At 62.0% G+C, this 13,104-nt stretch overlaps 1 protein-coding gene across 4 annotated transcripts; it reads left to right on the forward strand.

The window, feature by feature from the left end:
- The first annotated feature begins 1,875 nt into the window (after nt 1-1,875).
- SH2D5 (SH2 domain containing 5) lies at nt 1,876-12,384 on the forward strand. Of its 4 annotated transcripts, XM_074560614.1 has the most exons (11): nt 1,876-2,164; nt 2,911-3,122; nt 3,317-3,397; nt 3,532-3,606; nt 5,036-5,179; nt 5,281-5,490; nt 6,349-6,358; nt 7,814-7,999; nt 8,113-8,215; nt 8,319-8,478; nt 12,081-12,384. In XM_074560614.1, the coding sequence occupies exons 1-11, from the start codon at nt 1,984-1,986 to the stop codon at nt 12,279-12,281; spliced, it is 1,563 nt and encodes a 520-aa protein (XP_074416715.1). In that variant the 5' UTR covers nt 1,876-1,983; the 3' UTR covers nt 12,282-12,384. The 4 variants fall into 4 exon arrangements, with proteins under 4 accessions (XP_074416715.1, XP_074416713.1, XP_074416712.1 ...); XM_074560612.1 differs by lacking the exon at nt 6,349-6,358 and having other exon boundaries at nt 7,831-7,999; XM_074560611.1 differs by lacking the exons at nt 1,876-2,164; nt 2,911-3,122; nt 3,317-3,397; ... (1 more) ...; nt 5,036-5,179; nt 5,281-5,490 and having other exon boundaries at nt 5,499-7,999.
- Nucleotides 12,385-13,104: the final 720 nt, after the last annotated feature.

A 13,104-nucleotide genomic window follows, 5' to 3' on the forward strand; every position in this document is an offset into this window, starting at 1 on the left:
ATTGTTCCCAGCCCCGTAAGGAGGGGGCAAACAGCAGGTTAACAAAAAATCACGGCTGACACGGAACGGGGAGAGTGAAAGCCCCAATCAAAGAGTAATCCGCAGGGAGGTCGAGCAATTAGCAACATTAGTTAATGGCTCTTTCCTAGGGCTACTTGTACCCAAACGGTGGGCCCGGATTTGAGAAACGGCTTCTCTCATCCGTAGGCTGTTTCTGGGGAGGAGGAGTCCTGGCCCAGCTGGGGGCTGTTTTGTAACCTCCCTCTTCCCAGTAACATTCCCACACCAACAACCCCACGGATATTTCTTAAAACACTGCTTTTAGAGCACCAATTGGTTTTTTTGCACGTGAGCGTGGCTTAATTTGGCTGCGGGGCATCTCAAATGGGGAGCGTTGCGCTAAAAACAGCCGTTACCTCCCTCGGTCATCGCCAAACTCTTTTTAGTTGTGGTTTTAATTGCTAATTAAGCAATTTTTGCATACCAAGCCCCCCCCCCCCCCCCCCCCCCCCAAAAAAAAGCTGTGGGTCCGGTTGTATTTAATCCAAAGGACAGATCCTCGCTTCCCAGGAGCAGCAACTGGGATTGAATGGGAAAATCTTCATCCCGTGGTGGCGTTGCCGGCAGAGCAAGCGCCAGCTCCGCTGCTCGCTCTTCTCCAGTCTCTGCTTCCTGGCCAGACCGGGCTCCGTTATGTTATTTCTTCAGCCCCATCTGTCTGAGGGTGTTTTTTTTCCTTCCCCCCCCCCCCCCCCCCCGTTGTTTCTACGTTTTCAACTCTTCCGGGGCATCTTGCGGCATCTCAAAGCAGCCGGTGCTGGCGGCAGCCCAAGGTTTGAACGCCGCCGTTGGGACCCTTCTCCTCGCACCCTCGGGCACCCCCAAGGGGTGAAACCCCATCTTCTCCCCAAACCCTTCCTTCCCTTTCCCGGGATCCCAGCGCGTCCCCGTGGGCTGGGGGCAGCTTTTGCTTCAGCCCTGTGCCTTTGGGCTGGAGGATTTTGGGGACCCCGAGGCTCTGGGGTTTCGCGTGGTTGCTTTGCGGTGAGGTGGGAGCCATCCTCCTTTATTTTATTCCGGCAAAAGCAGGGCCGGGTGGGCAAAACTCCCTAGGGAATTCAGAAATTGGGGTGAAAAGGGCCTGAGCATCGGGGCAAGGGGTGGCGAGCAAGCGAGCGAGCGACCACCTGTGTTAGAAATCGCTTCTCCGCCGGGCACGCGGGGAGAAGAAAAAAAAAAAAAAAAAAGGAGAGAGAAAAAAAATCGGTTGCAGCCGCGTTTTCTAAAAAGCCCGAGCCTTTCTGCTCGCCGTCGCTTCCAAGAAACGGAGAAAACCGAGGAGGTAAATTGCAGTGATTCATCGCCCGGGCACATCGGAGGCAGGAAATGAGAGTTTGCCGCCTGCCCCGTGCCCGGCGTGGGCTCGGGCTCGCTGGGGCCTGGCTGGCGGCGAGGCCCTGACGCCCACGGGTGAGCATCCCACGGGAGCCGCCGGAGCAGCCGCCCGGGGGAGGAAAACAACCGGCCAAGGCCCAGAGAGCCGCAACCCGGGGAATTTTTCGCCTGCGTTTCGCCGGAGTCATCGGAGCCAGCTGCCCGTGAGCTGGGGTGGGGGGGCAGTTCAGCGGGATGTGGGGGTCCCTGGGGCTGCTTTGGTGTCTGGGTGTCGCACATCACCCACGCCCCTGCCCCCCCCCCCAAATTTTGGGGTCAGCATCCGTCCCTTAGGGACCTCCAGGGTGGCCGGTGGGCTGGGGGGCTCCATTGAGAAATGGAGCGTGGGAAAAAGGGGGCGGGGCTTGGGGGCTGCCTGCCCGCGGATTGGCTGGGGGGGCGGGGGGGGAAGGGGGGAAGACCCCCTAGATTGTGCCAGAAAGGAGAGGGGCAACCCTGAGCTGGCAAAGGGGATGGGAGCACCATAGGGACCCCCCCCCCAAACCCCATTAGGATGCACTTGGAGCAGCCGGACCCCCCCCCTTTCCCATGTGTTTGCACCCAGGTGGCTGCGGCGTGGCCTCGGTGACACGAGTTGCGCCGGTCTCAGCCCGGCCGAGGGCTGCGGGGGGGCAAAACCCCTTTGGGTGGCTGCAGAGGGGCCGGGCGCACCCCGCGGTGGGTGCTCTGGCACCCCCAGACCCGCTGCCCCCCTCGCTGGTGCTTTGGGGTTTGCTCCTGAGGGACAGCTTGGGGGGGGCTCGGTGCTGCGTGGCTGGCAGGGAGTGGGACAGGGCACTGGGGGGGGTCGGGATGGGGTGCGGGGGGACCCCAAAATCTCGCTGGGATTCAGGGTGTGGGACTGCATGCACCTTGCTGGGGGTCCGGACTGCGTGCTCGGGGCGCGGGGGGCACTTGCATCTCGCTGGGGGTCAGGATGTGGGGACACTTGGGTTTAATTTGGGGAGGGCATCGCGGGGGTCGCATGCGTCACGTTTTGGGGGGGGATTTGGGGACCCTCGCGTCGTGCTTGGGGTGAGGACATAGGGACCACCTGCATCCTGCTCTGGGTAGGGATGTGGGACCCTCGCAGGGTGCTCAGGGGTGGGACGCGGAGACCCTCGCACCGGGGTTGGGGTCAGCCTGGGGGGACCCTTGTGCTGGAGTTGGGATGTGGGGACCCCGGCATGGGGGCTGGGACACGGGGACCCTGGCGTGATGCTTGTGGGTGGGGACCCTTACTTTGGGTTTGGGACGCAGGGACCCTCGCGCAGGGGTTGGGGTCAGGACTTGGGGGTCCTTCTATTGGGGTGGGCGTGGAGGGACCCTGCGTCAGGGCTAGCACTTGGGGACATCCGCATGGGGATCGGGACTTGGGGACCACCGTACGGGGACCGCAGCATCTCCCCGGGGCTCAGCGGGCTGGAACTGGGGGGCGATGGGGGCAGGTTGCGTCCATCCTGTCCCCTCTCGCAGGGACCGTGACCGGGGGCCAGATCCAGGTTCCCACGCCGCCACCTTGGGTGGCTCCAGATAATTCGGATGCGGCACCGGAGCCACTTCACCCCATCCTGATCCAGCCTTCGCCCCGAAACCCCGCTGCCATGAAGAAGAAGCCGGCCAACGGGAGGGGGCCGGATCCTGTGCCCCCCCAGCAGCGAGCCCGGGGCATCGCCAAGCCAGCGGAGGTGATTTACCCACGGGCTGGGGGGGGAACGACACCCCGAGATGAGGTTTGGGTGCGGGTGCATCCATGTGACCCCCCCCCCCCCAAACTCCACCTCGGGGTGTTCTGCTTGCCCTGGCGGGGGGGGTGGGGGGCAGCTATAACATCGTGGGGGGGGTGTTGCTGACACGGGTGGGTTTTTCCCCCCCCCCGCAGTACGTGGGCTCCTTTGCGGTGGAGGACTTGGACCTGCAGCAGCAAGCGGGGCGGCTGGAGGAGCAGCTGCGGGCGCTGAAGGTCTGGCGTCCCCCGCTGGGAAACGGGGAGGGACCTCCAATAACGGAGGGGGACCCCAAATAATGGGGGGGGACCCTCGGGTGGGACAGCCTGGCCCCCACCCCCCCCTTCAACGCCGCATCCCTCCCCGTCAGGACTGCCCCAGGAGGAGGTCGGTGGTGCTGAGGTTCAGCTTGCAGGGGCTGAAGGTCTACGGTGCCGACGGGGAGGTAGGGGTGCTGGGGGGGTCATGGGTGCTGGGAAGGGGGTTCATGGGTGCTGGGGGGGTCATGGATGCTGGGGAGGGGGTTCATGGGTGCCAGGGGGGGTCATTGGTTCCTGGGGGAGGGGGGGTCATGGGTGCTGGAGAAGGGGTCATGGGTGCTGGGGGAGGTAATGAGTGCTGGGGAGGGGGGGTTACGGGTGCTGGGGGTGTCATGGGTGCTGGGGGAGGTGATGGGTGCTGGCGAGGGGTGTCATGGGTGCTGGCGGGGGATCATTAGTGCTGGGAAGGGGGTGTCATGGGTGCTGAGGGGGTTCATGGGTGCTGGGGAGGGGGGTTCATGGGTGCTGGGGAGGGGGGTTCATGGGTGCTGGAGAGGGGTGTCATGAGTGCTGAGGGCGTTCATGGGTGCTGGGGGGGTCATGGGTGCTGGGGGGCGTTCATGAGTGCTGGGGGAGGTCATGGGTGCTGGGGAGGGGGGTTCATGAGTGCTGGGAGGGTTCATGGGTGCTGGAGAAGGGGTCATGGGTGCTGGGGGAGGTAATGAGTGCTGGGGAGGGGGGTCATGGGTGCTGGGGAGGGGGTTCATGGGCGTTGGGGGGGTCATGGGTAATGGGGAGGGGGTTCATGAGTGCTGGGGTGGTCATGGGTGCTGAGGGGGTTCATGGGTGCTGGTGGGGGTTCATGAGTGCTGGGGGGGTCATGGGTGCTGAGGGGGTTCATGGGTGCTGGTGGGGGTTCATGGGTGCTGGGGAGGGGGTCATGGGTACTGGGGGAGGTAGTGAGTGCTGGGGAGGGGGGGTCATGGGTGCTGGGTGGGGGGGTCGTGGGCGCTGGGGGGGTCATGGATGCTGGGGAGGGGGTTCATGGGTGCCAGGGGGGGTCATTGGTTCCTGAGGAGGGGGGGGGGTTCATGGGTGCTGGGGGTGTCATGGGTGCTGGAGAAGGGGTCGTGGGTGCTGGGGGAGGTAATGAGTGCTGGGGAGGGGGGGTCATGGGTGCTGGGTGGGGGCTTCATGGGCGTTGGGGGGGTCATGGGTAATGGGGAGGGGGTTCATGAGTGCTGGGGTGGTCATGGGTGCTGGAGAGGGGTGTCATGGGCGCTGGGGGAGGTAATGAGTGCTGGGGAGGGGCGTTCATGGGTGCTGGGGGGGGTCGTGAGTGCTGGAGAGAAGGCTTGTGGTTGCTGGGGGGGGTTCATGGGTGCTGGGGAGGGGGGGGTCACGGGTGCCGGCAGCGGGTCGAGGGTGCTGGGTGCTGCTGGAAAGGTACTTTGGGGGGGGGATTTCACCGCTCCCAGCGCCCCTTTTTTTGCTTTTTGCTTCCCTTTTCCAACCCGTGGTGCGAAGAGGGGTGACCCCGGCACCGCTTGCACCCCATGGAGGGTGGAGGGGGGTGTCCCCACTGACCCCCGCCCCCCTTCTTTGTCCCCGCAGACCCTGCTGATGGCGCACGCTCTGCGCCGCATCCTCTACAGCACGTGGCGACACGCCGACCACCAGTTCGCCTTCGTGGCCCGCAATCCCCGCAGCCCGGCCACCGCCCTCTTCTGCCACCTCTTCGTGGGGCCCCCGGCCGAGGTGCGTGCCCCAAACCTCCCCCACTCCCCCCCCCCCCCCAAAATACACCCTTATTATTATTATTTTTAATATTTGCCGGCAGCTTCTCTTGCCTCCCGCAGGTCCAGACCCTGCACCTCCTGCTCTGCCGCTCCTTCCAGCTGGGCTACCTGCTGGCACACCCCGAGGAGCAGGCGGGCGACGGGGACCCCCCGGGGCCGGGGGTGCTGCGGGAGCCCCTCAACCCCGAGGAGGTGTCGCGCAACGTCAACGCCCTCGTCTCCTTCCGACGCCTGCCCGCGCCCCCCGCCCTGGGCGCCCGGGCACCGGGGGTGGGTGCACCCCCAAGAGGCAGGGGTGGGGGTGGGGTTGTGGTGGGGTGACGGCGGCGGTGGCTTGCGCGGCACGGTATCGCGCAGCGCGGCGGGGTTAGGGTGGGTTTCTTTTTTTTCGCACGGTGTCTTGCACGGCCTGTCCGCGTGTGGCAGTTTTTTCGCAGGGCGTTTTGCCCGGCGCTTTTCTTGCCCGGCGTTTTTCTTGCCCGGCACGTTATTGCTCGGCGGGTTATCGCATGGTGTCTTGCGCGGCCCTTTATTTTTTATTTATTTTTTTTTTTCCTTAGCGGAGTATTTCCTTGCACAGCCGCGCGTCCTCGGCGTTTTTTGCAGGGCAGCTTTTTTCACAGCATTTTGCCCGGCGCCTTTTGCACGGTATTTTTCCGGCCCGGTGTGTCGCGCAACGCGTTATCGCACGGCACGTCGTTGCACGGTGTCTTGCACAGCTTTTCTCGTGCAGACCTTTTTTCTTTTTTTCTTTTTTTTTTCTTTGCGGAGTATTTCCTTGCACAGCCGCGCGTCCTCGGCGTTTTTTGCAGGGCAGCTTTTTTCACAGCGTTTTGCCCGGCACTTCTCGTGTGGCGTTTTTCCTGCGCGGCGCGTTACCGCATGGCGCGTTATCGCACGGCACGTTGTCGCATGGCGACTTGTGCAGCCCCTTTCTTTTATTTTTTTTTTTCTTTTTTTTTTTTTTTTTCACTGCACAGCCACACGTCCACGGCGCCTTTTTGCAGGGCAGCTTTTTGGAAAACCGACGTTCGCGTGGCGTTTTTTTGGCGCCTGGTGTTTCGCCTTCGAAGTTCTCTTGCATGACTTTTTCCTCGCGGGAGGTTTCGCGGGCGCGTCATCGCACAGCACGTTTTTGGGGTGTTTTCTGTTGGGTTTTTTTTGGCGGGATGTCTCGCACGGCCTGTTCTTGCAGGGCTTTTTTTTTTGTTTTTTTTTTTTTTTTGCGCAGCGTTTCTGTCACAGCGGTATTTGGGCGGCATTTTTTGCGCGGCGTTTGGCCTGGCACTTCTTGCCCGGCCTTTTCCTTGCCCGGCGCGTCGCACGGCACAGGATGTTTTCGCACAGTGCCTTGCACAGCTTTTCTTGCACAGGCTTTTTTTTTTTTTTTGCACGGTGTCTTGCACGGCCTTTTCTTGCACCGCCCCCTTTATTTTGCGCAGCGTTTCACTCCCCGGCCGTGCGTCCGCGGCACTTTTTGCGGGGCGGTTTTTTCGCAGGGCGGTATTTGCGCGGCGTTTCTTTGCACGGGCTTTTGCTGGGGTTTTTTTTTTCCTGCCAGTCCTTGCGCGGCGCTTGTCTTGCACGGGGCGTTATCTCACGGCGCGGTTTTTCATGCACGGCGTCCTGCGCGGCCTCTTTTTTGCGCGGCCCTTTTTTTTTGGTTCGTTTATCTTTTTGCACAGTATTTCTTTGCGCAGCGCTTTGATTTCACGGGGCTTTTCGCAGGGCGATTTTTTTTTTGGCGCAGCGGTAGATGCGTGGTGTTTTGGGGGCACGGCGTTTGCCTCGCACGGCGCGTTATCGCGCGGCACAGGGGTTGGTTTTTTTTGCACGGTGTCCCGCGGGGCCTTTCCTTGCGCGGCCTTTTTGCGCCGCTTTTCTTTGCGGGGCTGGAGAGACACCGGGGTTTTGGGGGGGCCTTTTCTTGCCCGGCGTTTGGCACGACCTTTTTTGAAAGGGTATTTTGCCGGACAGTTATTTCGCGCGGTCTTTCCGTACGCGGCCTTTTCTCGCACGGCGTTTTGGCCTCGAGTGCCTCCGCACGGAGTTTTTTGGGTTTTTTTTTTTGCCACCGCGTTTATTGCGTGGTCTTTCGCGCTGCGACTTTTTTTGCACGGTGGGGTTTGGTTTTTTGTTTGTGGTGTTTGTTTTTTTTCTTTTGCATCGCTATTCTTGCACGGCGTTTTTTGGCACGGCCTTTCGCACGGCATCATTTTTGGCATGGCGGGTTTTTTTTCGCACGGCGTTTTCGCGGGGAGGGTTTTTTTTCACCGTCGTGGTTTTTTGCAGGGCGTTTCGCGTGGCTTTTTTTTATTTTTTTTTTTTTTTTTTGCCACCGCGTTTTTTTGCCACGGCATTTTTTTTTTTTTTTTTGCATGCTGTTTTTGCGCAGCAATTTTTTTTTTTCCGTGGTGTTTTTTGGCAATCGCTCTTTTGGCATTTTTTATTTTTGCATGGCTTTTTTTTTTTTTTTCCCCCTGTGGCTTTTCTGGCGTACCATTTTTTTTGCACGCCATGGATTTTTTTTTTTTGCACGGTGCTTTGCATGCCGTTCCTCCCACCAAACACCCCCCAGACCCCCCCTCACGGCCCCTCCACCCCCTCCAGGAGCGTCGGCCGGAGGCGGAGGGCAGAGCCGGCGCCTGGCGCCCGGGGAACCCCTACTGCTCCCCGGTTTTGGTGCGGAAAAAAGCCATTCGCAGCAAAGTCCTGCGCTCGGGGGCTTACCGGGACTGCGGGGGCGAGAGCCAGCTCCACCAGCCGCCCCGCGACGCCGGTGAGTGCCCACAGGGGAAACTGAGGCACAGAGTGGGACGCGCACACGCATACACGTAACCCCGATTCCATGGGGGATTTTGGGGTGAGGAGGGGATTAACGGGCTCCCGCAGGGGCGGCGGGATGGGAGAGCAAAGGGGCGAGGAGCTTGGCCTTCCTCCCCGAAGACGAGAGCGTCCTCGCCGAGAGCGTGTGGGCCTTCGCCGGCATCGCCAGGTGAGCGCATGGGAGCCCCCCGGCTCCTCGCCGTCCCCCCCCCCCTCACCCAATCCCTGTCCCCCGTCCCCCCTGCGCCCACCCGCCGCCGCCTCCTCCCCAGGGCCGGGGGCATCGCGCTGCTGCGGCGGGACGTGCCCGGCGCCTTCCTGCTGCGCCCCGAGCCCGGCCTGGCCCCGCGCTGGTGCCTGTGGGTGCGGGCGCCCTGCGGCGTCGTCCCCTACGGCCTCTGCAGGACGCAGCAGGGCAGGTTCTGCGTGGAGGTGAGGGGCTGCGCGGGGCGGGGGCGATGGACGCGGGAGGGCAGCGGGGAGGGGGTTGGTTTGTGGTTGCAGCGGGGCACGGTTGCACTCGGGTACGTGCGTTTGATGCGTCTGTGCGTGGGTGCATCGGCGCATGGCGGCATCGGAGCATCTGTGCATGGCGGCATCGGTGCGTGGGTGTACCGGTGCATTTGGCGCATCGGCGCATCTGTGCGTGGCTGCATTGGCGCATGGATGTACCGGTGCATTTGGTGCGTGTGTGCATGGCTGCATTAGTGCGTGAGTGTACATGTGCACCTGTGCGTGGCTGCATCGGCGCGTCTGTGCGTGGCTGCATTGGCGCATGAGCGTACAGGTGCACCTGGGCATGGCTGCGTTGGTGCATGGATGTACCGGTGCATTTGGTGCGTGTGTGCATGGCTGCATTGGTGCGTGAGTGTACATGTGCACCTGTGCATGGCCACATCGACGCATCTGTGCATGGTGGCGCTGGTGCGTGGTTGTACCGGTGCATTTGGTGCATCTGTGCGTGGCTGCATCAGTGCACCTGGGCATGGCTGCATTGGTGCATGAGTGTACAGGTGCACCTGTGCGTGGCTGCATTGGTGCGTGCATGTACCGGTGCATTTGGTGCATGGCTGCATTAGTGCATCTGGGCATGGCTGCATTGGTGCGTGGATGTACCGGTGCATTTGGTGCATCTGGGCATGGCTGCATTGGTGCGTGAGTGTACAGGTGCACCTGTGCGTGGCTGCATCAGTGCATCTCTGCGTAGCTGCATTGGCGCATGGATGTACCGGTGCATTTGGTGCATGGCTGCTTTGGTGCATCTGGGCATGGCTGCATTGGTGCATGAGTGTACAGGTGCATCGGTGCATGGCTGCATCGGTGCACCTGTGCATAGCTGCATTGGCGCATCTCTGCATAGCTGCATTGGCACATGGATGTACCGGTGCATTTGGTGCATGGCTGCATTGGTGCATCTGTGCGTGGCTACATTGGGGCGTGGATGTACATGTGCACCTGTGCGTGGCTGCATTGGTGCATGGACGTACCGGTGCATTTAGTGCATCTGTGCGTGGCTGCATTGGTGCATGAGCATACAGGTGCACCTGTGCATGGCTGCATTGGTGCATCTGTGCATGGGTGCATGAATGTGCTGGTGCATTTGGTGCATCTGCACGTGGATGCGCTGGTGTGTAAGTACATTTGGTGCATCTGTGCATGGCTGCATTGGTGCATGGATGTACCGGTGCATTTGATGCATGTGCGCATGGATGCACTGGTGTGTACATACGCTTGGTGCACAGATGCATCAAATGCACTTACACACTGATGCATCCACACACAGACACACCAAATGCACCACTGCATCAATGCACAGATGCGCTTACGCAGGGCGCCAAATGCACGTGCGCCGCAGTGCATCAGTGCGTGGAGGCACTGGTGGATGGTACCCGTGCATTTGTTGTACCGTGTAAGTGCATTTGTGCACCTGTGCATTGATGGACCGGTGCATTTGGTGCATCCGTGAGCGGATGCATTGGTGCACAGATGCACTGGGGCGTATGCGCATTTGATGCACTGTGTAAGTGCCTTTGTGCACCAATGCATTCGGTGCGTCTCTGTGTGGACGCACTGGTGTGTAAGTGCATTTGGCGCATCTGTGCATGGACGCATCGATGCATGGGGGCGCTGGTGCATTTGGTGCCTCTGTGCATGGATGCACTGGTGCACGGATGCACTAGGGCGTACGTGCAGTTGCTGGCATGGATGTACCGGTGCATTTGGTGCATGGGTGCATGGGTGCAGCGGTACACAGGTGCATGGGGCTGTACATGCCTTTGATGCACTGTGTAAGTGCATTTGACACCTGTGCATCGACGCGCTGGTGCGTTTGGTGCACCTGTGCATGGATGCACTGGGGTGTACGTGCATTGGGTGCATTTGCTTCGCGGTTGCATGGGTGCGCAGGCGAACGGGTGCCTCGGAGCGTGGGGGCTCGGAGGCATCTCCCTGCCTGCAGCAGTGCTGGGGAGCCCCTGTGCATGGTGCACGGGGGGGTCGGTGCCTGGGCACGTTTGATTCCTGCGCGCATTGGTGCACGGGCGCCTCCGTGCATGGCGCAGGGCGCACGGGTACCAGCGGGTGCGGGTGCCCGGGGGCACCCATGCTTCAGCGTGCAATTACACTAGACGCACAAGTGCACCTGTGCCCGGGGGCACCGCTGTGAGCATGTTTGATTCACGTGAATGCATTTTGAGGTGCAGGCGCGTCAGCGCGCGGGGCGCAGCGCTGCATGCATGCACGGCGCACGGGCGCATCCCCGTGGGCACGCACGGGCGCGTTGGGTCCATGCGTGTACCCATGCGCGGGTGCGTCGGGCTGGTGGGTGCGTGGCGCACACGTGCACGGGTGCTTCTGCGCATGGGTGCCTTTGCTGCGTGGGTGCCAAGGTATTTGGTGCGCGGGTGCTTTTGCTGCATGCCTATATGGTGCATGGGTGCATGGGGTTTTTGGTGCACGGGGTTTTTGGTGCGTGGGTGCCTTGGCTGCATGGTTATATGGTGCATGGGTGCCTTTGGTGCATGGGGTTTTTGGTGCATGGGTGCACCCGTGCATGGGTGCACGGGGTTTTTGGTGCGTGGGGGCACCTGTGCATGGGTGCACGGGGTTTTTGGTGCATGGGTGCACCCGTGCATGGGTGCACGGGGTTTTTGGTGCGTGGGGGCACCCGTGCATGGGTGCACGAGGTTTTTGGTGCGCGGGTGCCTTTGCTGCGTGGCTATATGCTGCATGGGTGCACGGGGGTTTTGGTGCACGGGCGCCTTCAGTTCGGGGGTGTACAGGTGCCTTTGCTGCATGCCTACATGGCGCATGGGTGCATGTGGTTTTGGTGCATGGGTGCACGGGTGCCTTTGGTGCATGGGTGCACAGGGTTTTTGGTGCATGGGTGCCTTTGCTGCATGGGTGCATGGGTTGTTGGTGCATGGGTGCACGGGGTTTTTGGTGCGCGGGTGCACCTGTGCATGGGTGCATGGGGTTTGCGGTATGCGGGTGCCTTTGCTGCATGCCCATATGGTGCATGGGTGCCTTTGCTGCATGGGTGCACGGGGGTTTTGGTGCATGGGTGCCTTTCCTGCATGGGTGCATGGGTTTTTGGTGCATGGGGGCACCAATGCATGGATGCACAGGGTTTTTGGTGCAGGGGTGCCTTCAGTTCAGGGGCGTACGGGTGCCTTTGCTGCATGCCTATATGGCGCATGGGTGCATGTGGTTTTGGTGCACGGGTGCACGGGGGTTTTGCTGCATGGGTGCCTTTGCTGCATGGGTGCACAGGTTTTTGGTGCATGGGTTTTTTGGTGCATGGGTGCGCGGGTGCCTTTGCTGCATGGGTGCACGGGGGTTTTTGGTGCACGGGTGCCTTTGCTGCATGGGTGCATGGGGTTTTTGGTGCATGGGGGCACCTGTGCAATGGGTGCACGGGGTTTTTGGTGCGCGGGTGCCTTCAGTTCGGGGGTGCCCGGGTGCCGTGTGACCCCCAGCCGAGCCGGGGCGGGGGGTGGGGGGGTGTCTCACCTCTCCCCTCTCCCCGCCGGCAGCACTCCAACGCCGAGTTCTCCAGCGTGGCCGCCCTCCTGGCTCACTACTCCGGGGGACCGGGGGGCTGCTTCTGCCGCCTGGCTACCGGTCGCCGCAACCCTGGCTACGAGGAACGGGACCCCAGCGGCCAGGCCAGCGCCTGGGGGGAGGCCGCCTGGGCCCCCGCCGCCCCCGTCGGGGCGCAGCACGAGCGGGGTTAGGCCCCGCCGCCCCCCAAAAATCCCCCTCCAGCTTTAAATGGCTGCCCCACGTACGGCCGCTGTACGACGCCTGCGGCAATAAACGGCTGTCGTGCCACCGGAGCAGGGGTCTGCTGGCCAAATGGTGTTCCCACTAGCCCGCTGCGTTGCACGCTCGTGCGCTCGCACGCTCCGGTGCACACGCGGCCTCGTGAACGTGCGTTCCCGCTCGCACGCGCGTTGGCGTCCTGGCACGCGCTTGCGTAGTCGCACCGTGCGCTGGCGCCCAGGGGCACTGACGTGCTCGCACGCTCGCGCCGTGCTTTCGCGCGTGCGCTCCCACGCACACCGCGCACACTCACGCGCTCCCACGCGCCCGCAGTCACAAGCCCTCGTGCGCTCGCACCCTCAGGCGCTGCTGCGCTCGCACTCCCACGCGCTTGTGCAGCTGCACGCACGCGGGCTCGCCCTCTCTTGCACGCTCGGGGCTCACGCTCACACGCCGGCGGGGCCAAGCGCCCGTTGCACGCGTGTGGCTGACACTTGTGCATTGCGCACCCGTCGCACACTCAGGGCTCACACTCATGTGCCGTCAGGGCTGTGCACCGTTGCACAATCAGGGCTCACACTTGTGCGCAGTGCACCCGTCGCACACTCGGGGCTCACACTCGTGCACTGGGTGGACCGTGTACCTGTTGCACGCTCAGGACTCACACTCGTGCACAGTGTCCCCATCACACACTCGGGGCTCACACTCGTGCACTGTGTATCCCTTGCACACTCAGAGCTCACACTCGTGTGCTGTGCATGCATTGCACACTCAGGACTCAACACTTGTGCACTG

Source organism: Larus michahellis, chromosome 16 (assembly GCF_964199755.1).
Source record: "Larus michahellis chromosome 16, bLarMic1.1, whole genome shotgun sequence".
NCBI lineage: Eukaryota > Metazoa > Chordata > Aves > Charadriiformes > Laridae > Larus > Larus michahellis.

Excerpts from the sequence above, each read along its gene's own strand:
- SH2D5 (XM_074560611.1), top strand. The coding sequence starts at position 6,835 with ATGCACGGCGTCCTGCGCGGCCTCTTTTTTGCGCGGCCCTTTTTTTTT. Across the intron at positions 8,216-8,318 it reads GCCTTCGCCGGCATCGCCAG|GGCCGGGGGCATCGCGCTGC; the intron begins GTGAGCGCATGG and ends CCTCCTCCCCAG. Across the intron at positions 8,479-12,080 it reads AGGGCAGGTTCTGCGTGGAG|CACTCCAACGCCGAGTTCTC; the intron begins GTGAGGGGCTGC and ends CCCCGCCGGCAG.